Source organism: Silurus aristotelis (assembly GCF_946808225.1).
Source record: "Silurus aristotelis genome assembly, chromosome: 17".
NCBI classification, from domain to species: Eukaryota; Metazoa; Chordata; class Actinopteri; order Siluriformes; family Siluridae; genus Silurus; species Silurus aristotelis.
The window spans coordinates 21,972,153-21,995,500 of record NC_139590.1 but is presented as its reverse complement, the minus strand read 5'-3'; the positions used below and the strand labels follow the sequence as shown (position 1 = coordinate 21,995,500).

At 40.0% G+C, this 23,348-nt stretch overlaps 2 protein-coding genes and 2 long non-coding RNA genes across 54 annotated transcripts in view; 2 read left to right on the top strand and 2 right to left on the bottom strand.

The window, feature by feature from the left end:
- Window positions 1-664: 664 nt before the first annotated feature.
- Window positions 665-2,629, bottom strand: LOC310739883. The gene is made up of 2 exons (XR_014537515.1): window positions 2,576-2,629; window positions 665-897 (listed from the first exon to the last, which is right to left on the bottom strand). It is a non-coding gene; the product is annotated as an uncharacterized lncRNA (long non-coding RNA).
- Window positions 2,299-15,848, top strand: topaz1 (testis and ovary specific TOPAZ 1). 2 transcript variants are annotated; one of them, XM_083566129.1, is made up of 19 exons: window positions 2,299-3,209; window positions 5,985-7,701; window positions 7,778-7,845; window positions 8,433-8,524; window positions 8,633-8,705; window positions 9,529-9,581; window positions 9,673-9,759; window positions 9,844-9,907; window positions 10,266-10,417; window positions 10,633-10,725; window positions 10,901-11,016; window positions 11,169-11,235; window positions 11,956-12,127; window positions 12,261-12,361; window positions 12,464-12,629; window positions 13,406-13,558; window positions 13,670-13,873; window positions 14,053-14,224; window positions 15,001-15,848. In XM_083566129.1, exons 1-19 carry the CDS (start codon window positions 2,696-2,698, stop codon window positions 15,275-15,277), a joined length of 4,341 nt encoding a protein of 1,446 aa, XP_083422255.1. In that variant the 5' UTR covers window positions 2,299-2,695; the 3' UTR covers window positions 15,278-15,848. The 2 variants fall into 2 exon arrangements, with proteins under 2 accessions (XP_083422255.1, XP_083422254.1); XM_083566128.1 differs by having other exon boundaries at window positions 5,484-7,701.
- Window positions 15,849-21,152: 5,304 nt separating this feature from the next.
- LOC310740035 (uncharacterized protein) overlaps window positions 21,153-23,348 on the bottom strand; it is a 208,258-nt gene continuing 206,062 nt past the window's right edge. For all 50 annotated transcript variants that reach the window (XM_083566395.1, XM_083566389.1, XM_083566407.1 and 47 more), the window contains 4 exons: window positions 22,981-23,298; window positions 22,066-22,383; window positions 21,666-21,953; window positions 21,153-21,503 (listed from right to left, as the gene is read on the bottom strand). In XM_083566395.1, coding sequence (XP_083422521.1) covers window positions 21,340-21,503; window positions 21,666-21,953; window positions 22,066-22,383; window positions 22,981-23,298 — 1,088 coding nt within the window. In that variant the 3' untranslated portion in view covers window positions 21,153-21,339. The remainder of the gene's footprint in view (window positions 21,504-21,665; window positions 21,954-22,065; window positions 22,384-22,980; window positions 23,299-23,348) is intronic.
- LOC310740066 lies at window positions 22,521-23,051 on the top strand. The gene is made up of 2 exons (XR_014537560.1): window positions 22,521-22,626; window positions 22,882-23,051. It is a non-coding gene; the product is annotated as an uncharacterized lncRNA (long non-coding RNA).

Below are 23,348 nucleotides of genomic sequence, written 5' to 3'. Positions count from 1 at the left end.
ACCTGATGGTCCTTGTTTCCTAGGGCCCATCAGTGTCTCTCTTATTAGGGTTGGGATTTGAAGTTCTGATTAGAAGTGCTCTGGGTGTGTACAGCTCTTCATGATGAGCGAGGATTTTTCAATGAAAATTAAGTGGAACATCTGTACATTTATAGATATGTTTGGTCAAAGGAAATCATCATACAGTTACATGACCTAATTAGTTTCGGAGAAAAACAAAAGGAACATGCATGTGTCTAGGTTTTCCAATCTTTTGCCAGTAAGTGAGGACATCTTGTGGTCATTCCATATCATTAAATGTCGCTGTAAATGGTTTCTTGGCTTCAATTTGAAAATGAAATACATTTAAGCGTTGCCGATTTGCGTTGCCATACATGAGGAATTCAACTTTAATGGGACGATAATCAGTTCTGTTTTTGCGTTGGCCCGGGTTGTGGATTATTTCCTTATAAACGCATGCTGTGTCATTTTGATTCCTGTTTATACGGATAATAATGGTACATTATTAGTGCAAGCAAAAACATTATGATGTTATGAAAAATGCATATTAATTAACTGCACTTATGCATGTTAGACCGTTTTTTTCCCTGCTTTCTAACTATTTAAGAAATCCATCCAGGATTGTTTGGATTCGTACCACAGAGAAGTGGAAAAATCGTTGAACTTGACTGTTCCGAAGATTGCATTTTTTATATAAAAGCATGACTTGGACAATAGTTTCGGCTGAAACATGAATATGTTAATGGTCTTGTATAACAAGAACTGGATTTTAAACCAATGCTTTGTTTAACAAATGTACTTTTACTCAACATTTGATGGACGCCGTCTTGGTTGCTCACTAAAGGTTGCAGGACAGAGGAGTTTTACGATTTTCCAGGTTGTTAATGGAATGACACCCTGCAGAGAGAGAGAGAGAGAGAGAGAGAGAGAGAGAGAGAGAGAGAGAAAGAAAGAGAGAGAAAGAAGTGTTGGTGAAGAACAGGATTTGACTTGTCCCTTGCTCCACAGCATGAATTTGAGCTACATTACAGCACAGTGACCTTCCGATGGGAAATCCATAGCCTTAACCACTGAGCTACCAATTCCCCAAAAGGTGCAATGTCATTCGATAATAAAAAAATACAAAAACATTAACACACTACACTCTAATCAAGCCACATTCAGTATCTGGTGGAGATTCGGTAGCTAATCAGGTTGCTCTGGTGGAAATGCAAAACCGGTCTAAGATCCGTCAAGTAAGGCTGAAACTTTATTGGAATTGCAGAAACACATTTAAAGAACTCAATGAACTGCAGTTTGGTGCTACCATCAAGGGGACATGCTTCGTATCCGACATAGGTTAAATCTTTAGGTTGCACGCACTCGACTTGCTCTTCGTGTCCCATCACACCACCCTAGATGTGCAATGTTTTATAGAACAGCATGATGTGCATTGTGTAAGCCCTTAAATAAAACAGGTTTTCCTAAAAGCCTGGTTAAATGTATTAATAAGTGGCGGACGGTAAGAAACTAAATGTAATTTGTCACTGTACTCGAGTAGCTTTTTCGCTTATTTGTAATTTACTGAAGTATTTCCATTTGGGGTGACTTTTACTTCACTACGTTTCAACATTGAAAAGTCAAATATCGTACTCAACTACATTTCGTGAAATCAGTCGTTCCTTTTTATTTAAAATCTGGTCAAACACGCAGCAAGACAATGATTTTGAACTCGCTTTGATTGACGCTTGGTGGTATCTACAACAGCAAGCAGAACATTTTGAGAGGAATAAACGATGGAAGAAACTTCTGACTCAAACTTGCCACCTACCACCACGTAATACCCGTGGTTTTATTCGCACAATTTTTTTAAGTAGTTGAAAGGTTTTGGGTTTGTGATAATTGTAATAGAAATCAATTAGTGTTTGACTCATTAATATCATTGTATTAACAGATCGGTGTGCTGAGAGTCACATTACAGTCTTTTCACATGAATTGAGTTGATTATGCAAAAGTCTTGTGACAAAATTTATATCATCAACATTATATCCATAATGAAATCATAGTACTTGGGTACTTATTAATATAAGGCAAAAGTATTTGGTATTAGAAAAATTGGTATTAGACAACAAAGCTGAAAAAACTAAAAAACTAAAATAAAATCCGTGAGAAAAAAATCTGTACAATTTAACAATTATTGTTCATTAATCTCAGATTGTTGTTAAACCCATTCAATTTTCTGATTCATGGTCGGTGCGCGCATGCGCAAGACTTTCAAAGCCGGATTACTGTTTTTTTTTTTTTTTTTTACGTAAAACGTTGATTTTTTTTCCTTTTTACGTCGTCTGAGATCATTTTGCGGCAAATCAATAATTGTTTAATAAGTGTACTATTTGAATATTTGTTATTTGTCTGTTTGTAAAAAAAAATATATATATATTTTGTTTTCAATTAAAAAACACGGCCCCGTTGTATAGTGCGCTGTGACGTCAGAACTAGCTAGTTAAAAATTATGGTAAATTAGCAAAGCGGTTATTAAATAAGACGACGGAAAGTTGTTTATATTAATGTAAAAAACTTTAGTTGAACAGTTTACCTGGAATACGTTAAGGACTAAATAAAATAGTTTGAATGTTTGAGTCGTTTTAAAGAGTCGGTTCTTGAGGTCCCGGGTTTGTTTAGCAGCTCGGACGGAGGTTAATTCGGTAAAGGAATTATGCAGTCGTCCACCGGAGGTCCGCGCATCAAACTGAACCGGAATGCGTTCAAAACCAACCACGAACCGGTACCAAAACGGCAGCGGCTGTTGAGGTCGGAAACCGCCGCTCCCGACGCGAAAGTGCACGCGACCCGGTCGGGAGCGCGAGACGCGCGTCCACAGGAACCCGACGTGGGGATTCAGGCTGCGGCTAACGACCAGGTTCGAAATGGGTGCACGCACAGGAACTGCAGAAATAAGAATAATAACTTTTGCACCAATAACGACGGGTCGCACCACAAACAAATCCGCTGCCATTTGCACCTGGCGCTGCGGTTTTGCAAAGCGAAGTCCGCGAGACCCCCCGAGGACGCATCAGGCACCACCCGGGATGCGATCAAGCCCCATGCGGGATCCGGGGGAGAGTCTGTTGTGGTTAATGAGGGTGTGAACAAACCCAGGGTCGAAAGGCAGAACATACACCCAGGGGCTCCTGAGAAGGAAGATGGACGAGCTGCTCATCGAAGATCAAGTAAGATTGAAACTAGATGAAACACTGACTCATAAAGGTGGAGTGGTGTTTGGTTTTGGAGTGGTACCATCAAGGGGACATGTTTTGTATCCAACTCAGTGTAAAGAATTATTTTGGATTTTCCTCTAAAAGATGCACATTTACTATAGTATTAATGCACCACCTCAATAAGAGTGTATTGAGAACCCAGAATTAATCCCACGCCTAAAATGTTAGGGATATGCTATCTATAGGAAGGGACCCTCGGTAGTCGTATTAAGCCTCAAGTTCCGGTTATGTAAGTTTTGCATTAATACCCCTTGATGATACCTACACAGCAACAAGGAAAATGGTTTGGTAATTTTCATACTACAGGACACAATACACACTTATGGCACCTCATCTCAAGACCAATCTAACACATGTTCTGCATAGAAGTTTTCAGATGTTCAGACTGAAATCATTCATGCAAATATATTTACAGCAGGATTGATGCTACTCATACTGTATTTTATTCCACGTAATGGAATTATTTATTCAACTCGACCGTAATGGCGTCTGCTATTTACCACGCTTACCAGCTCCCCCTCCACTCCCCCCCCCCCACACCTCGTTCTAAAGCTTGTGGTATACATCAAGTAATAAAATTATTTTAAACAGAACTTGGTGTACCCTTTTCGAGGACATCACGCAAAAGGTGCAGAACGACTCCGAGGTGGCTGTGAGCGGAGCAGATATTTGTCATTGATAATATAACTTTGTAGAAGACCACCTACTAAACCTACATAAGAAAAATTGTACAATTAAAGAAAATATAATTTTTGGTGAATTAATAGGAGCACATTTTTGGCTGTAAAAGCACTTCTTTTTGGAGAGAAAAAATATATAGAGAAAAAATAATGGACAATTTCAAATAAGAGAGGTACATAAACATCAGACAGTTTTAGGGTTGCACAATTTCAGAAATTTTCAAGACTGGAAACTTTCCATGGGAAAATATGGAAATGAATGGGAATGAACTGGAAAATGTACAAAATTGCAGGTTAGTCTATAGATTTCTTGCAATTTTAGTTGAATTTCTAAATTGCACAAAGTGTAAATTACATAAATATTACATAAATATTTGTTTAAAGTTCCTTTTGCTGTGTGAAAGCTATTTAGCAACAAAATTATACTAAAAACATTATAATTTTGGCCTTTTAATTTGCATGCATGTCATCTTATAACCAAACAAAATGTTTATATTCATGTTTGTATGATACAGTTTATAGAAATTTCGAATAAATTCCCAGCAATTTCCGGTAAGTTTCCAACTTGAAATATTTCCAAAATTTCCCAGATAAAGTTTCTGCACAATTTTCCGCCCCTTTTCATTCCTAGACAGTTGTATGCAAATAAAAAATTTTGGACCTTCATTATTCAGAAAATACAAAGACAAAAACAAAGCAAGGGGTGAAAAAGTAATAATAAATATAATATAATAAACTCACAAGGAACTTCATAATAGCATGAAAAGCATTTAATGGCATCATGAAGAAAATCAAGAAAAATTTGTCAAGAAATTCTGAAGTGACACTGTGCCTAAAGTGCAAGGCTGAGACAAAAACGAACTTGAGGTCCGCCACGTTCCTGAGGTAACTTTGTTCCACACATAAAAAACAAGGATTTTGTTCGGTATACATGTGCACTGTACTGAAAGTACAGTACCGATAAGGTTTAATGTTTAGGAGTGGTAGCTCAATGGTTAAGGCTAAGGGTTACTGATCGAAAGGTCGGGGGTTCAAGCCCCCGTATCGGCAAGCCGCCAGTCTTGGGCCCTTAAGCAAGGCCCTTAACCCTATGCTCCAGGGGTGCCGTATCATGGCTGACCCTGCGCTCTGACCCCAGCTTCTGAGCAAGCTGGGATATGTGAAGAACGAATTTCAAGGTGCTTCAATGTATATGTGACAAATAAAGACTATTCTATTCTATAAAATATGTGTACTATTACACCCCATTGGTTCCAAATGGGAAACTAGTCCCTTTATGGCAAAGGATTAATAATGTTTCCTAACGCTTGGCGCCTTCTCATACATATCACTATGACACTATTTGCAAACACCACATTCTAGAACACCTATGTAGTACTTTAATTGGTCCACTGGGCTCTTTTAACCTATAATGTTGTAAGTTATTATGAACATGACCACATTCCTTATATTCAGGGTTGCCCTTAGCTTGGTGTAGATTGATTACAACGACTCTGTATTCATGGAATCTGTATCCATTCCCCGATGACTGTCTGTCTCATTTCAGATTTTAATAGGAAAGCTGGGATGAGGCAAAACTTTGGTTCGATCTCAAGACTTGGTTCAAGGAGACAAGTCAAACGTTCTGTTAAAAACTCTTGCTGTGCCTTGTGCGGTGACATAAAATATACCCCTCCTGCCTGTAAAAAAATAGCTCATGGTTGTAGAGCCAAGTCAAGGTGCCTAAACTGGCCGGAAAGGTTGGAACGGACAATGGTTCATTCTGTGGCACAGTCTAAGATGACAACTAGGCTGCTTATCTGGTTCAGGAGGCACCTCAAGGTGAAACTCTGTGATTTAGCCCATGTGTTTGATGTGACCTCGCGTGACTTCTCGTGCATTTTGCCAGCAGTGCTGCTGCGAAAAAGGAAGCACAAACAAGTGAAATGCTTCAGCCAAGAATTCAGGTCACTGATGCGTGTTGATCCTGAAGGCAGTGGGAAATGGATTGGCAGCCAATTATGGGAGGTGTGTACCCCAACCAATAGCTGTGCTTCTCTCTCATCAGGTAGTCCAGTTGGTGAGCGCATTTCCAATTCGGCGGAAGATATTGAGAGGTGTTCTGAGTCTTCAGATAAACACAGAAAGACACGATCCTCTATTGACTCGACGACATCCGTCCCGTTAGATCCTGGGGAGGTTCAGCATTGTGCTGAGACTGCTGGTTATGAAACACAAGATTCAAGTGTGGCTTTTAAAGGTGAGAAGTTCACAGCTGGCCCAGTACACCACGTGCCCCCTTTGCTACTACGCCGTGTTCCTGTCTGCAAGGCTTTTGCTTCCTCTGAATATGTGGACTTTGCAAACAAGTTTACACCTAAAGAGGCAGACACAAATGACACTTGTCTGGTGGAAAATGAATTGAACAATGGTTCCAAAGGGGATGTTAACGCCCCTGAATGTTTCTCTTGCCAGAGAACAACTGCTTATGTTCTGTGGCCTCGTGAGTCTTGTGCTCGCACTTACAAGTCTTGGCCCTTTTCCAGACATGGGCCTCCTTGTGAATTAATGACTTCAAGCAGTACTGGCCCTCGATGGATCGTGACCTCGAAGACTTCAGATGGCACAGAAATCAGTAACATGCAAGTGGATTTTAATAGACGTTTGGAATGCACAGTAGAGAAGAACACGAAAGAAAGCCTTGTGTCACACAATGGTAGTGTTGCGATTCAAAGGGGCCAAGGGCAAGTACAATCTCAGACACGGAGTGCTCGCGTGCTGGCCTCCTCAGCTCAGAACAATCCAGAACAAGCCTTGACAGTTGTCAATAACCAGGGGGAACGCATTCAACATTCCTGCAACGGATTTTCGCAGGACCCGCCTCTACTTGGTTCTGTAAATGAAAATGATCCACAGGCTGTGGATATTCGTTTTCCAGATGTCATGACCGAAGAGAAGGATAATGTGACTCCTGCTGAATTGATCACTGCAAAGTCTTATGACTTTAACGATTCACCCAGAAATAGGACACAATGTTCCATCTCAAGTAAGGGTCCTGAGGACCATGAGAACAGAGATACAGAGTCTACATCAGTCCATCATCCGGTTCCCGTTCCAGATCACCAACAAAGTGCTTTTCATACTTCGTCAAGTACTGTACATTCCACTGAAGAACTACAGAACCCCACTATGATGGCACCTTCTAGTGTAGAACCAAAGCACCCTTCCTCAGTGATGGAACCCCCCAAAGATGAGCAGATGTCTAATAATGATGTAGAGGACAGAATTCCATGCAGCCTGAATGTTTTGCACACCGAACCTATTGACCAAAACACTTCATTCCCAACCTGCACTGGAGGCATTAACTTGAAAACACCCTTTCAATCAGTGACAAACAAAGATTCCTTTTCCCTCAGTGATGAAGAGATCACTAATCTGTCAGCTGCCAAAAGACCGGAGGAAGCTAATGTAGAGTCTTTACTGCTACAAAATGAATTGCATCAGATTGACAAGGCTAAAAGAAGTCCTTCACCTGTCCTTGCCCCAGTGGTTACTGGTGGCAACCTGGATGTTGTGCGAGCTTACGAGGACGACGCTATTGTGCTTGATGTCATTCATGACGACCCAGATCTTTTTGGGGCCATTGTCACGGGCACTACTAGAGATGTTGCCTCAAAAGCAAATCCAGCTGAAGGTCACAGTGGAAAGAACACGTGCATGCAGACTAAACGGACGTCCTTGGCAAGAAAACCCAACAAGATCAACTGGGACTTTGATTCAGAAACGTATGTACCTCATGATACCGAGTTTATGATTTGATTATGCTTGAATATCTCTGAATATTTTATGCTTCTCATAAAGTCCTAGGAAAAACGTTCAGGCTGCTGGAGGTGATGTGCGTATGGAGAATCCTAATGGTTTTTGCCGAGGTCTGTAATCTCACTTGTTGGAATAAAACATTGGTCAACTACTCCAGTCTTGAAGGTGGTGGAATCCTGCACATTGTGGAGATTTTTCTCCAGGAATGGAATTGTGCATGCTTAAAATAGATGCTTTATGACACACCCCACCAAAAAAATAATTAAGGCCATATCCACACTACTACGTTTTCTTTTAAAAATGCATATTTTTCTCTCAATTTTTGGCCTTCTGTCAACTCTGAGACGGCGTTTCCAGTAAATGAAAACGTAGTTTGTGTGTCTCAGTGTGGACTGTGAAAACGAAGGCATTTTGAGTCTGTGCCATGATAGTTCTAAGTAAATAAAAGCTCATGCGCAGTACAAGGAAATAAGCGTTTTCAGACATTTTAGTGTGGATAAGCAACTTTTGAGAAACGATTGAAATCTAAAGTGTGGACGTGGGTTTTTTTTTTTTCTTAATTAAAACGCCGTTTGCTAAATTTATCCAGATTAGTGTAGTCCTAGCCTAAGATGTGTTAAACATATGTAGGCTACACTAGAAGTAACTGCTGCTGGAAATCTAGAAATGGGATGTGTCACTTTCTTGACTCCCACAGGGGAGAAGAAGGAACTGGCTAAGGACTTCAAAAGGCAGCTGAGTTTTGGTACGAAGTGGCCCCCAGGTAACCCCATAGTCACGCAAGAACAGGTCAGTTTAAGGTGGTTCCGGTGCAGCACCTACATTGCTTTTTACGCCTACGTTGCCAAACTTTTGCCTATTAAGAACTGGTGGTAATTATCAAGCCTTTCCTTTCAGATGGTTCCAGATTGTAATAATAATCAGGATAAGACTGGATTGACGTTGTTGACAGCTGATGCACGCGATAGTGGTGGGTCCTTAGAATTCTGTCAAATTTGCATTCCAGGGGTTCCCTAAATATGCTATATGAGGTGGTATTAAAAAGTTTCGAGTCTCTAGTGCTAATCTGACCACATGCATTACCACGTCTGCAATTTCAGAATGGACAGCAAGTTAGAACAAAGAGCAAGCATGAAATTCTGCTCGAAACCGAGTACCCCTACCGCAGAAACATTCAAAACGATGCATGTTTGACATACGTCGATGCTGCGAACAAGTTGTTCGAGGTGTTTTAAGTGGCTTCAAGAGCGGAAGAACATCACTGGAAGACGTCGAGAGTTCAGGAAGACCTTCAGCAAGCCCCCGAAAATATCCAAACCATCCGGCAACTTGCGCATGATGATTGTGGGGAAAACAAAACAACCTGATCTCACTTCCGTACGCACCCTACTCGGCATATTTGGCTCCTGCGGACTTCGCCCTCTTCCCAAAGTTGATGCAGCTCAAAGGTCGCCGTTTTGACACCGTTGCGAAGATCCAGCGTGACTCGTAGAAGGTGCTTGACATGCTTCGAAAAGGAAGCCTGTAGGACACATTGCAGAAGTGGCAGAAATGCTGCGAAAGGGGTCTATTTGGAAGGAGATACGGTGGAAATGATAAATAAAGTGCTTACTTGTAAACAGCACTAGTCTCGAAAACTTTTTGATACCACCTTGTAGAGATCCAAAATCTTATCTCTGGCATATAAGGAGACATTTTCAATACATTTACAACACAAAATCTGGGTAGCACCATTGGGTCCTGAGACTACCTTTACACACAGATTTTCATCAATTATGTCACTCTTTGCGCAGGTCAAACCACTGCTGGGAACGGTGTCAATGTTGTGAAACATTTGCCATCACCAGTGAGTAGCAAGTCCACTAAAGAAAAAAATATTACTTCCTGACTGTTTGTGCAAGAATCTCTGAATCTGGTGCTCTCTCTGTTTTTCCCAGTATTGCTGGTACTATTTTAATGAGTATCACTCATGCTTGAGGACTACGTGCTGGTTCTCTCATGTTCCCAGGGAGGAGGACGAAAAGGTGTGGGTTTGAATGAAAGGAGTTAATGTTAAGTTGATAAGTATAAGTTGATGCTCTCTAAAGACAATCTTGTTTCCGGTGCAGTTTTGCATAGATGTTGTGCAGAAGTTTTGTCGTGTCGGAAGTCCCCCTGTTGTACAGCGAGCAGGTAAGATTTGATGATGCGGAAGTTAAACAAACGCACCTATTTGAAACGGATGAAAAGAAATCTATGTACGTGAAGGTCTAGTTGGTCTGTACATTGATTAGTGATGTAACGGTACACAAAATTGGATGTTGTACACGTGCACCATATTGAAAGTCCTCTCCTGTAACGTTTCGGTACGAGTATGTGTACCGTTCCACACCTATCATCGATGCATTTTCTGACAAGAAAGTATCACAATCTGTATAACAATTAGCTATTTTTCTCTCCTCATTAGTTCAGAACAACCTCTGTATGAAACCTCACTCTCTGTGCTCGAGCAGGATAAAGAGGTCATCAATGTTTCTTTTTCTGTTTCCAGTGGAGGTTTTCGTTGCTTATTATAGAACCAATGCTCCTGGGCCAAGTTTCAGTCAGAACACAGCGAACCAGTTGCTCACATCTCTGCTCAACCTGGCACTGCTCAGAGACCTGGTGTCAGTCATCAACACACTCTTCACACACAAGAGAACGGTGAGCATGGGCGAGTTCCTGGTACTGGAACTGCAACAAATCAACAGGGATTTACTTGGGCAAATGCGCAAAGGGCGTCTCTGATTTTTATGAATAGTATATTAAAATGCTTGAAGTAAGCTACTGATCCTGTATGCTTTTGTGTGTGTGTGTGTGTGTGTGTGTGTGTGTGTGTGTGTGTGTGTGTGTGTGTGTGTGTGTGTGTGTGTTTTTAGCCCTCTCCTGAGTTTGTGATGGCACTTTATGAACATGTTTACGAAAGAGGAATCCAAAATTTTGTACCAGAGCTCATACTTCTCACCTCGAAGGTGATTATCGCCATGTTTAATCAGTAACCTGATAAGCAAAGGTTAAGCCAGTGTAATTTAAACTCTAGCGCATGTAGAAATTTAATATAAATTCATTGTAAAGCATTATTCTAACACTAGAATCCTTTTATGAATATGAATACCAGGAGGCTGACTGGTTCGTGTGTGTGTGTAGGTTGTAGAGGTCGGGTGTGCGTTTTCTGTCGAGCAGTGCGAGATGATGCAGTTTCATCTCGAGGCTTTGCACGTACCCAGACATCAAATGGAAATTTTTTTGCCAGTGAAATGCAGGTGGGTCTTTTCTCACACACACCCGGATACTTAACGTTGCTGTAAATCACGATGGTACTGATCAGAGAGATCAGACATACTGATCAATCATACCCTGTGTGTGTGTGTGTGTGTGTGTGTGTGTGTGTGTGTGTATGTGTGTGTGTATGTAGGGCTCTGGCTAACAACCCACACACTGCTAAGCTGTCAGATTTGGCTCAAGCTGTAGTCCGAGTGGAGGTGAGACACACACTATATGAGGTGGTATCAGAAAGTTTCAAAACTAGCGTTGTAACCCGGTGTTACAGTCACAGGGAGCACCGACCTTCAATGCATCGTCCTGTGCGAATTGGAACAAAAAGCAATGCATCCCGTCACTGAGCTCTCGCTAGAAAAAATCTCCCTTCTGCACCCACCCTATTCGCCCGAATTTTGCTCCTGCGGACTTCGCTCATTTCCCGAAGATAAAGATCCAGCAAAAAGGTTGCCGTTTTTGACCCCGTTGCAGAGATCCTGCTCGATTCTTCGAAAAGACGACTTCCAGGACACGTTCCGGTGATGGTGTGTAAACGTAGACAAATAAAGTACTTTCTTGGAAACTTTTTGATACCACCTCGTACACATTCACTCCTGGTGCTGTGCAGCTTTTCTCTTTCTCCTTCCAATTTTGGATTTTTATGTTGTATATAACGATTATTCTATGTCCCTACTCATTTGTATCGTATTTGTATTTCCTTTTCTGTTTTGTTTTCATTTCAGGTCCTGTTTTCAAGTCTCGTTTAAAAAAAAAATAGGTCCTATTTAAAGGTTTAATGCCCTAAATAAGACTTTGCACGTATGGATCACGGATCAACTGCGATCCCTTTCACCCTTTAGTTATTTGTATACATTTTAAGCAGTATAAGTAAATGCTGCTATTAAGGTTCAAACGTTTGTTTGTGGGAATGTGTGTGTGTGCAGCTGTGCAAGCAGAAGGAGGACTGGCTCGCTCTGAGCCACGTGTTCAGCACCGTGTGCGGCGGTCGTCACAGCAAAGAAGAGCTGTCCAGGTTCTGCTGTCGTGTGACTATGGCGCTGCTGAAAGAACCTAAAGACAAACTTACACTGCCTTACCAACCATTTGCTGAGTCAGGTATACGCAGAAAGGCTTTTCAAACGTCCAACTGATCTGTACGTCTTTCCATTTTCATATGTGACACCAGCTACATGTTTATATTAGAATAAGTGTGTGTGTGTGTGTGTGTGTGTGTGTGTGTGTGGTTTAGTTTGTCAGGACATGGCATCAAATGAATTGGTTAAATGCTTTCTGGGACGAATAGGAGTCTCGCTGATGTACAGCTACCACAGAGCTCAAGATTGGAGCAAGGTGCGTTTCTCGTGATTGGAATAAGTGCGAAACATGAAACTATATAGCTGTGGAAGAGCAATATATTGTTTTTGACGTTTTTTTTTTTTTTTTTTTGCGTAGGGTGTGAAACTGTTAAGCACCATGTTTAGATTACAGCTGGAATTCAATACGCTCAAAGGCCTCTTCAGTAGCGAAAGCGGAGCGTCTCGTTGTCAACACGTCACCGTTGCGACAGAGTTCTTCCTCAACAGCGGCAGCATAGAGGGAGCGCTGAATACCCTCAAAGGTAACGGCGGGCACTCTGGAAAACCCACTGCATCTCCTTAAATGATAAACTGATCCCTGGATTAAATTCAGGAATGTTTGTTCCTGGTGTTTGGTTTATGATTTGAAAATTAAAATAGGTCGGTATTTATGAGCCAAATGCCCCCCAGGCTGCACATCTACCAGGGACCATATGCTATTTACTGCTGCCATCTAGTGTAAAAAATGGGTATGACTGGATTAAAATAATGTTCTATTTTATAACATAAAGCATTGTTTCTTGAAATTGGGATCCAGCTCTTAACTTGCATGATGTTCTTCACTGGATCACTGCATCCAGAACCTGCATTATTACTAATCTTTACTAATCTCTAAAGCCTGGTCCTTTCCTAGACATTCTTTATCCAAATCTAGGCTTGTCTTGATTTTCCTGATGGATCGCAAAGCCCACTTAAGCTTTTTTACTTAGTTTTTCACATAACAGTAGGTGAAATTTCTGCAGATGTTCGATAATCATGCAGAAAAGAAAGGGGCACAGCTGAAGGTTCCCAGACTCGTACTTTCTTTGTTGGAAAGGCAGAGGTGCCACTCAATTTTCCAGTCTGTCATGACAATGCTGGGAAATACCAGATTGGAGGTTGTAGTACTGGACCTTGCCAGAAGGTGGCAGTTTTAACAGTGGCCCACAATTCGATGCCAACTCAGGAGGAGAAAGGAATATATAAAGCAATTAGAAACATAGGACAGGTGACGGGCAAAGTTTAAAAATGGGCCAAATGATGTTTGTGTGATTTGTAGCTAATGACTGGTTCGTGAGTTCAAGCGCATGGCCGTGTGAGCAGGCAGACGTACAGAATCGCAGGAGAGTCCTGACTCTGCTAGCCGAGAAAACGTCATACAGAGACACGCTGGAGGTCCTGAGTAACCTGCCCGGGCTTAAACAGCCAGTCGGTGAGTTAGAGACACGCAAGGTTTCTCATTCATTTCAGCAGTTGCTCCAGCCTGAAGTGCAGATGTTTTTATATCATGTCATTATATTATATTTTCATACCGGCGTATAAGATGGCGTTCAGGCGAGCGAGTATGAAACGGTGTTTAACGCACACCTCCGAAAGTGTGTGACGAACCAGGTGTTGCCGGTTGCGGCGGACACTTTCGAGTTCATGCTGACTCACAAAATCCCGCCGGACACGTCAGAACTTCAACAGCTCGTCCACAAACTGGGCAAACAGAACAGCTGGATTCGTGCCAGGACTCTTTTCAAACGTGAGTCACGCACTCTATCATGTTTTGTAAGACACGTGCATGTTTCTCTTCATTTCTTTGCAACAAACTAGTTCATTTAACGGTATGAAGATTTATTTCGACAATAGAAATATAAATATGCCCAGATGTTGGATTGAAAATTAACTGTACGCTGAAACGGTCTTCACTCTGGCCGCCAGGCGCACTTTCGGCAGGTTATTACTCCGGAGTCTCGTGCGAGAACGACTCCCTGGCCCTGCCCTGTTGTCTCACAGAAATCGAGATAACTCTGGCATTCGAGATGTTCATCACCTGCATCTGCCTTCAAAATCCCACTGACGCCTCCCAGCCACTGCTAATCACACTGAAACGGTAAGAGAACGAGAGTGTTATTTTACATTCTGAATCCACGAACTAGTCCTCGCCCAACATCGGTCGCTTGATCTTATTAATGCTCTTGTGTAAAAAAATGTAGGGGAAAGCCTTTCTAGCAGAGTGGCGCTTATTATAATAGCAAACACAGACTAAATCTAAAATGGATTATCTCCAAAAAAATAAAAAAATAAAAAAAATTGCCTGTGTAGTGTAGAAGTTACCACTAGGTGGCAGCATCACTGTTTTTAAAATTTTTGAGATTCTCAAGAATGAAGGGTTGGGTTAAAAAACAAACAAACAAACAAACAAACAAATAATATATATATATATATATATATATATATATATATATATATATATATATATATATATATATATATATATATATATATATATATATATACACACACTTCGGGTAGACTTTGGTATTGATCCAGTGAGTCAAGGTTACAGCAAGGTCAAATATTTGTATTGGTCTATTCTAGTTAAATATACCATTTCACTATTACTATAAGAATTTCACTGTGTAGTTTTCCATGTGTCGTTTATGCCAGTGACAAACCAAACACTTTAACACAGTTAAACTAATGCAACTTTTTATATTTATTTATTTATATAATTATTTAACTATATATTTTTATATTTATTTATTCGAATTTTCTTGATGACCTCTAAAGCACCTCTGAAGGCGATGTCTTCAAATGTATTCAAAAGGTATGGTGTAGAACCACTGGATGATTTCTGATTACTACCCGTGTTAATGTGTGTTTTAGGCGAACTGGCAGCGAGGTGGCGCCGGAGAGCGTGTATTTGGCAGCCGGATGTCGTCTGCTTTCAGCAGCACGGATACCAAACCCCAAACTGAGCATTCGTTACACAGCCGTCACTCAAGAGCAGGAGCAGCTCTTTAAACTGGACCGCAGCTCGGCGGCAAAGTGGCTCTCGCACAACTGCAGCTGGGCTCAGAGGATGTGGGCCGGCTCACACACACACACACACACACACACACACACACACTCGCACACACAAACAAACCCAGCTTTTCAATAAATCAGTCACAATCCTGAGAAAAGACAGATGTTGAAAGACCTTCTGAGAAACGTAATAACTATATAAAGCAATATAAAGCAACAGTTAAATTTTTTTTCACCGATCATCAGTGAATTTGGAAAAAACTAAATAATTCTTTGATAAAGAAAACAAATTCTGTCTTGTTCAAAAAAGACTAAAGGAACTCAAAGGAACAACGTGTGATCAGATTTGGGTGATTTTTTTTTTTTTTTTAATTATCATTTTTTTCTGAATGCAATTCAGAATTGGATATAAAGTTTATACATAATGTTAGTTATCCAAAGCACTTTGTAGAATCAAACAGTTTACGCTGTAGTTTTTTTTACTTTTTGGCACTTCCTTTGCATATGCTTTCAAATTGTTGGATATTTTTGGATACTGTTTTTTGAGTCTATGTGCAGAAGTATGTGCAGCAGTTTGTTTTCTAGTTAACTACTGCAAATAGAGAAAAAAATAATCATTTTAGAACTGAAAAAAGTTGGTTTAGTTTGTTCTTGTTTGAAATATTGTTGCAAATATTTGGAAATAAATAAGTGGAAAAAGTTGTACATGTTCAAGATTATTGGAGTCACGTGTTTGCAGTAGGGATTCGCATCTCGATGCATAGCCAATGATACGATACACTGTAGATACATATGACGCAGCTACAGTACCAATGCGCTGTGATACGATTCACCCATTACAGTGCAGTGCAATTCGATTGATTGAATCAATTTACTTAAGTGCCTTCTGACTTCTAATACATTTTCACAAACCGGTCTTTGTAGTGCAAAAAGATTAAATAAAACCAGATGTTCCGTCTCAAGAAAAACGCAGCTCTACCTCTGCCATGTTAATCTATATTCTATGCGACTCTTAGGACAAGCCTCACTCTCCATAAATGTTGTGATATCTCATTTACATAGCAATATAGCTAATAAATAAAGAGTAAAATATACCCAATTAGCCCAACATTATACATTTTGCCTAAAGAATAGCTTGTATGAAGACCAATTAGCTATTGGACATGATATTATACTACATGGATGTTCTACAGGTTGGCTAATGTAGCACATAGTAAAATCATCCATCAGGTTCTTGATTGGATTATGTAATTTTAGGTAGAGAAATCGAATTCTTTCCCATAGTCACACTGATGCAGCTATGTAATCATTAGTGCAATGAACTGATATCTAATACATAAATTTTTCTTTGCTGGCGGCCAAAAAAATGCAATGAAATCGTTGAACGCTTAAAGATCAACAATGCTGGGAATGACTTGAGGGCTGGCCAGGCTGCCCTGAACACACACATGCACAGACGGAGGCACTAAAGGACGAAAGGCTAGACACACAACCAGACACCAAAACAAAGTATTTTAACACAATGAACATTGGTATACAATATGGACTCCAGAATGTATCCAGTCATATGTGTTTTTTTCCTCTAAACTGTTAGCATAAAGTTGGCACTTAATTGTACATTTTGTGACTGAGAATTACTTTCCTGAAACTTTTTCTCCCATTTCCCACTTTCAAGCCCCACCTGTCCTCAATCACCCCGAAAATTGGTAATGAAATACCAAAAAAATCTGGTTCTAAATCACATCCAATAGCAGCAACTTAAAAAATAGAGAGATGTTATCACTATACTTTACAGTCTTACTGTCTTATCAATGCATTAATGGCAGCAAATGAGACTGTTTTGCACTATACATCTTTTTTAAACGGGATCTGGACAAAAGACAATCTCACAGAGATTAGATGTAGCAAAAGGAACAAGATAAGCAAACTAGGATTCAGCATAATTTTTCCACACAATAGTTCCACTTTTTCCTCCCTAACTGATGTTTAAATTAAATTGCATTATGACCTAATCGATTGTTCGTGGTTGCTTTGAGTGTATAAACTTTATTTTCATACAGAACATTTAATTAACATTAATGAAAAAATTCAATCGTTCCAATCTGTCATATCTATATTCCCCACTAGAGGGCAGCGCTCCACACTCTTAGACTCACTGCCCAAACCTGTTCCAGCATTAACACTGTACTCATAATTTATAATCATAAACACTTACAGTGTATTTAAATATATTGGGACAATTTCTTGTTTGAAAAGTAATTTTCCTATAAATAATAAAACTAAACCCCCAACACCCTGAGTACAATAAGTAAGATTTTCATTGTTTATCCTCACTGACGCATTAAAACTTTGATGACAATGACAACTGAATTCAATTCGGAAGTCAGTTTTTACTTTCCAGTGTTTATAATTCATTTCTCAATAACAACAACGATTGACTGACAGACTGAACATGATGTGCCATTCTGTTATCGACACTATATAAACACAAGTATGAAGACACCAGACTTTTTTTTTTGACAAATCTGTTAACACTAAATTTGAGAGACACAATTGTATGGGATGTCTTTGGATGCAGAAGTATTCCTCCACTTGAACTAGGATACCCAAACCGGTTCCTTGTGCGCAAAGCCAGCTCCATGAAGATATACATTACGTGAATTGGAGTGGAAGATCTTCTGCTATAGAGCTCTGACCTCAACTATTTTAAACACCTTCAAAGTGAATGTGAGCGCTGACTGCATCAGTACCTGCCTTTACTAATATCCATGTGACTGAATGAATCTTACAAATATCTAAATAAGATATAGTGGAACATCTCCCCCATTAGACTGGAGGTTATTATAACAGCAAATGGGGACCAAAGGTGGATTGGAATGATCAATAAGCACATACTTTTTTTATGCACACAAATCAGGTAACTAATATAAGCCAGGAAGTGGATTCATGACTTTATTGTATATCATTTTTGGTTATTGTGCTTTGTCAGGCTTCTAAAACCAGCTGTTAACGAGCATTTGAAAAAAAAGAAAGAACAAGAATCGAAAAGAAACACAATATAACAAGCGTTCTAAGTTAGTCCTCTGGATTTACATTTTTGGAAAAGAAAGCACAAGGTGCTGGGGTTCAGAGAACAGATGCATCCTGTCCCTGTGTGTGTGTGTGTGTGTGTGTGTGTGTGTGTGTGAGATTATTCAGTAACCATGACGGGCTTTTGTAAAATGTAGATGTAGAACTGGTGTAACTTTTGATAACTTATAAAAAATGACTCCTACCAACCTGCTTCATTTAAAACTTGCTTTTTTTTTTTTTCAATTGAATTCTTTAGATCAGATTTATACAAAAGTCTTTTTTTTAGAATGAAATGTCGGTTGTATTTATTTGAACCAAACTTTTTCTATCTAATGTGATCATGTTTGCAACTAAATTGACACATATATCCAACATTTGCATTCGGGTATAAAATGTTGATATTCCTCTAATATTCACACTGCAAAAGACACTGCATAGTGCCATCATCATCATGGTCACCTAATCGGTTTGATTGGAACTAGACCATTTTTAGCCTTTTTTTTCCGCCGACACTGCTATATTGTATAGTGAATTGAAGCGTAGCTACTATACACTTTATGAACAAAAACATGTATTCCCCATTTGCTGTTATATTACCCTCCACTCTTCAGATGTTCCTCTAGCTTTTGGAGTGTGATTATAGAAATTTCATTCATTCATTCATTCATTCATTCATTTTCTCCCGCTTAACTGCAATTCGGGTCGCGGGGGCAGCAGTCTAAGCAGGCCCCCGCCTTCGACTGCTGCCCAATCCTCACAGCACCGTCCCTTACGGTCCCTCCTGCAGGTGGTGAGCCCACGGGAAGGCGGCCCCACGTCACTCCGACGTCACGGACCTTGATATTTTCCTCGTAAGGGGCCCCCGGAGCATAGAGGGTTAAGGGCCTTGCTCAAGGGCCCAAGAGTGGCAGCTTGGCGATACCGGTGCTTGAACCACAGACCTTCCGATCGGCAACCCAGCACCTTAACCGCTGGAGCCACCACTCCCCCCATTTTATTTTTTTATAGAAATTTGTGAGACATCAATCAGCCACAAGGATGTTAGTAAAATCAGGTACTGATGTAGATGAGGAGGCCTCGGGTGCATTCAGCGTTCCAATTCACCCCGAAGGTGTTCAATAGGGTTGCCTATTGAACACCTTCGGGGTGAATTGGAACGCTGAATGCACCATAGACCCTATAATAACCTCCAGTCTAATGGGGGAGATGTTCCACTATATCTTATTTAGATATTTGTAAGATTCATTCAGCCACATGAATAGTAGAGGAAGGTACTGAAGCAGTCAGCGTTCACATTCACCTCAAATGTATTAAATAGTTAAGGTCAGAGATTTAGAGCAGAAGATCTTCCACTCCAATTCACGTAATGTATATCTTCATGGAGCTGGCTTTGCGCACAAGGAACCGGTTTGGGTATCCTAGTTCAAGTGGAGGAATACTTCTACATCCAAAGTCATCCCATACGATTGTGTGCCTCAAGTTTAGAGCTCTATAGCAGGCTTTACGTTTCTCCAACAGATTTTCTTAGGAAGAATTTCCTGCTACCGCCTCCTATACAGTTGTCTCCATCTTTGTTTTGGGAAGGAGCACATATGGCTAAAAAAAGTCAGGTGTCCCAATACTTTTGTTCAAATCGTGTATAAAGTAATAATAATTAAAACATAAAAAAAACATACTTTGAAAATGCAAATGATTTCTTCTGAGTAAAGTCACTATTCACAGTTTCTTATCTTTTTCCTCACTCCAGCTGTGACTATCGGAGCCTACAGTGACACACAGATGCACACCGAAACACACACACGAAGATGCGAGTTTGATCAAGCGTTCCTTTTCTGTTTTGTTAATCAAATCAGCTTCAGCTGTTCAGATTCAAGCCAAAGTGATCTTACAATTAAATATTATTTTACCAAGAATGGACAAGCTCACTGAGAGATTTAGGAAAAGATTACTTGTGTATGTGTTTGCACGTTTTCTTTTCATTTCAGTTTTGTTTGTGTAGCGTTTTTTTTTTTTAAATGAACATCGCCTCATAGCAGATTTACAGAGATAAACAGGTTATAAAATATAAATTGATAAGTTTCGTGCCTATAAGTCTATTCCTGATTTGTATTATTAGTTTATTCCTAATGAGCAAACCAGTGCTGATTGGCTGAAAAAAACTTCCTGAGATGATAAGAAGAAGAAACCTTGAGAGGAACCAGACTTGAAAGGGAACCCATTCTTATCTGGATGGCACCGAATATACATTCATTATAGTTTTAATCATTGTTGAGGTGTGCAGTGATGGACGCTTACATGCAGACTTTATACTTAATAAATAGACTTTATAGACTTAAACCTTTACACTGTTTATGTTCATTACAGTTCAAATCTATGCTCTTAGTTCTTAAATTGCTCTTCATGGATCCTGTTCATGTGGAATCATCCCTAGATGCACAGAGTGTATCTGCTTGGAGAGAACTCCTCTAAATGGACAGGTGGACCTGAAGAGAGAAATGGACAGGACTATTGGTCACCTCAGGTGTTTGAGTTTAAGTCGAAAGAACACTTTACTTTATGTCTCAGGTTCTGAAAATGGGTTATAAAGAAGGGATGTATGAATGTAAACAAGTATAAAAATACATTTCAGAGCTTAAACTCCGATCTGGATAATAATAATAATAATAATAATAATAATAATAATAATAATAATAAGACAATGGCAGAATGTTCCAGAATTTCAGGGAAATAAGACACTAGATTAACATTTTGTGTGTCGTATTCACAGCGAGTCTGTTGTAGGATGGACATGTGTGTATGAATTTAATTTTACTTTATTAATTCATTTGTTAGATGTTGATTAGAAAACCACCTGGTGAAAGAATAGCCAGTATACTGGCACTGCTGGTAACAGATGGTGACATTGATGATACAAATAGAATTCAAAAGAGAAGACTGGATTGGAATATACTGAATGTTCTTTATTTGGAAGCAACTTATACAATAGCAGAAACACATTTATTAAGCACAAGTATTTACTTTTATTTCTATTCTAACACCACCATTTTTATTCCTTCAACAGTTTTTCAATACAGCAATACGGCATCTATTTACTCATAATTAAAATTGTTAACGGTCAGCGGCTGATCAAGTGCTCTTCACTTTCACCAGAGTCACTGAACATCCATAGATAAGAGTGATAATGAAGAGTATGATGAAGGCACAAGCCATGTTCCAGGTTTCCTCAGCCTGATCCACTGTGATCGCGTCTTCCTTGTTCTCGTCGAAGTAAATAATTTTTTCGATAAATTCTGTAAGAAAATAAAATAAAGCAGTTTTATTTTTTACTTATATTGTCACTTTTTGTTCAACTGATGAGAGCCAAAAAGTAAAGATTTGCCTCATAGCTAGCATTCGGGAACAAAACTGTATATAAGACAGGACCAGATTCAAGCAGATAAATAGATAATCACCTGTTTTGGTGATGTTGAGACTCTTAATACCAGTTTCATGTTCTACACGGCAGGTGTATGTATGCCCAGGTTCCCATTCAGAGGAATGGACCTTTAGGTGGTTTTTGATGATAAATTTTCCATCAGGCCTTTTGGCTGAGGTGATGTTGCTGCCCATGTGCTCTACAGTCACACTGTTTAGGAGCCAAGTGATGTTAATAGCTGATGGGCTGTAGTCATATACCACACACACCAGCTGGTTTTTATCTTGCAGCAGATCCATAGAGGGATCAGACCTTTGCACAGAGGCTGGAAGATGGAAGGGGAAAAAAAAAAGTATTAATAGTAAATTGAGAAATGATGGTAATCATATTTCATCAACAGCTCCAGTCCTGAATAGCGTGATTAGAACATTACTGACCGTATACGTTGTCTATCGTGTCACTGATTCTTTTTACAGATGACTCGTGTCTGACCACACAGGAGAAAGTGCATTTCCCTCTTTCAGATCCTTGTAATTTCAGTGCGCTGTACATTGAATAGCTGCCTGATGAAGACGGGCCGCTGACCGGACTGTTGGTGAAGCGGGACGCATCCAGCCGTTGGCCGTTTTGCTCCCAGTGCACAGAGATATCAGCGGGATAGAATCCAGAGATGAAGCAGACAAGAGATGCGGAGTGTTCTTCCAACAGATCCTGGTCACTGGGACTGAGAATTCGGACTGTGGGAATTTTGGGGTCTACAAATAAAAACATTAGCAAATATCAAGTCAGAACTGCAGGAGTTTAATAATAAGGAATGTAAAATGACAAGCACTTAATATCATCAGTGTGGCCAAGCCTGTAGTAAGAAGACAATTTTTTCACTTTTATGGAAAAAAATGTAAATATTTTAAGTTAGTGTGTGAAAACTAGCTAATTTTATAAGTATTTCACAATGTTACATACAACTATAATATAAGAGGAATAAACACAGACACAGTGTTAAAGGAAAATTCAGGGTGGAATTATACACCAACTGTATATACTTTCTTTTCGGCTTCTCCCGTTAGGGGTCGCCACAGCGGATCCTCCGCACGTTTGATTTGGCACACGTTTTACGCTGGATGCCCTTCCTAACGCAACCCTCCCCAATTTATCCGGGCTTGGGACCGGCACTAAGAGTGGCTGGGGATGGTTCCCTGACCGGAAATCGAACCCGGGTTGCAGCGGTGGGAGCGCTGCATCTTAACCACTAGACCACCAGGGGACCAACTGTATAATTCCTAAATAAATCTTTTTTTTTTTCACTTTTTACAAAATGGTCAGTGGAGATCAGTGTTTATGTGAGCATTTGCCTTTGGTTTTAGAGATGTTGTACGTCTCTGGGGATTTGAAACACGGGTGCTTCACTTCACAGAAAATCGTTTCGAAACTGTTCCACTTTGCATCTGGGACCTTTTGAACACTATCAAAGCTCTCTGTTCCATTTCTGTGGACGTCGGTCTTCTGTGGTCTAACATCTGTGCGGGTACCGTTTTTTCCTACTTTCCAAATAATTGTGAACTCCGTTAGCCTGAGTCCCAAAAGCCGGCAGGTGACAGAGACATCATCCTTTGCTTTCCTGTTACCAATGGAGTTTGCCGACAGATAAACCTGTAGTACCTTATTAAAATCTGGAAGATGGAGATGAAGAAATGACATTAGTGTAGAGACACATCTTAAG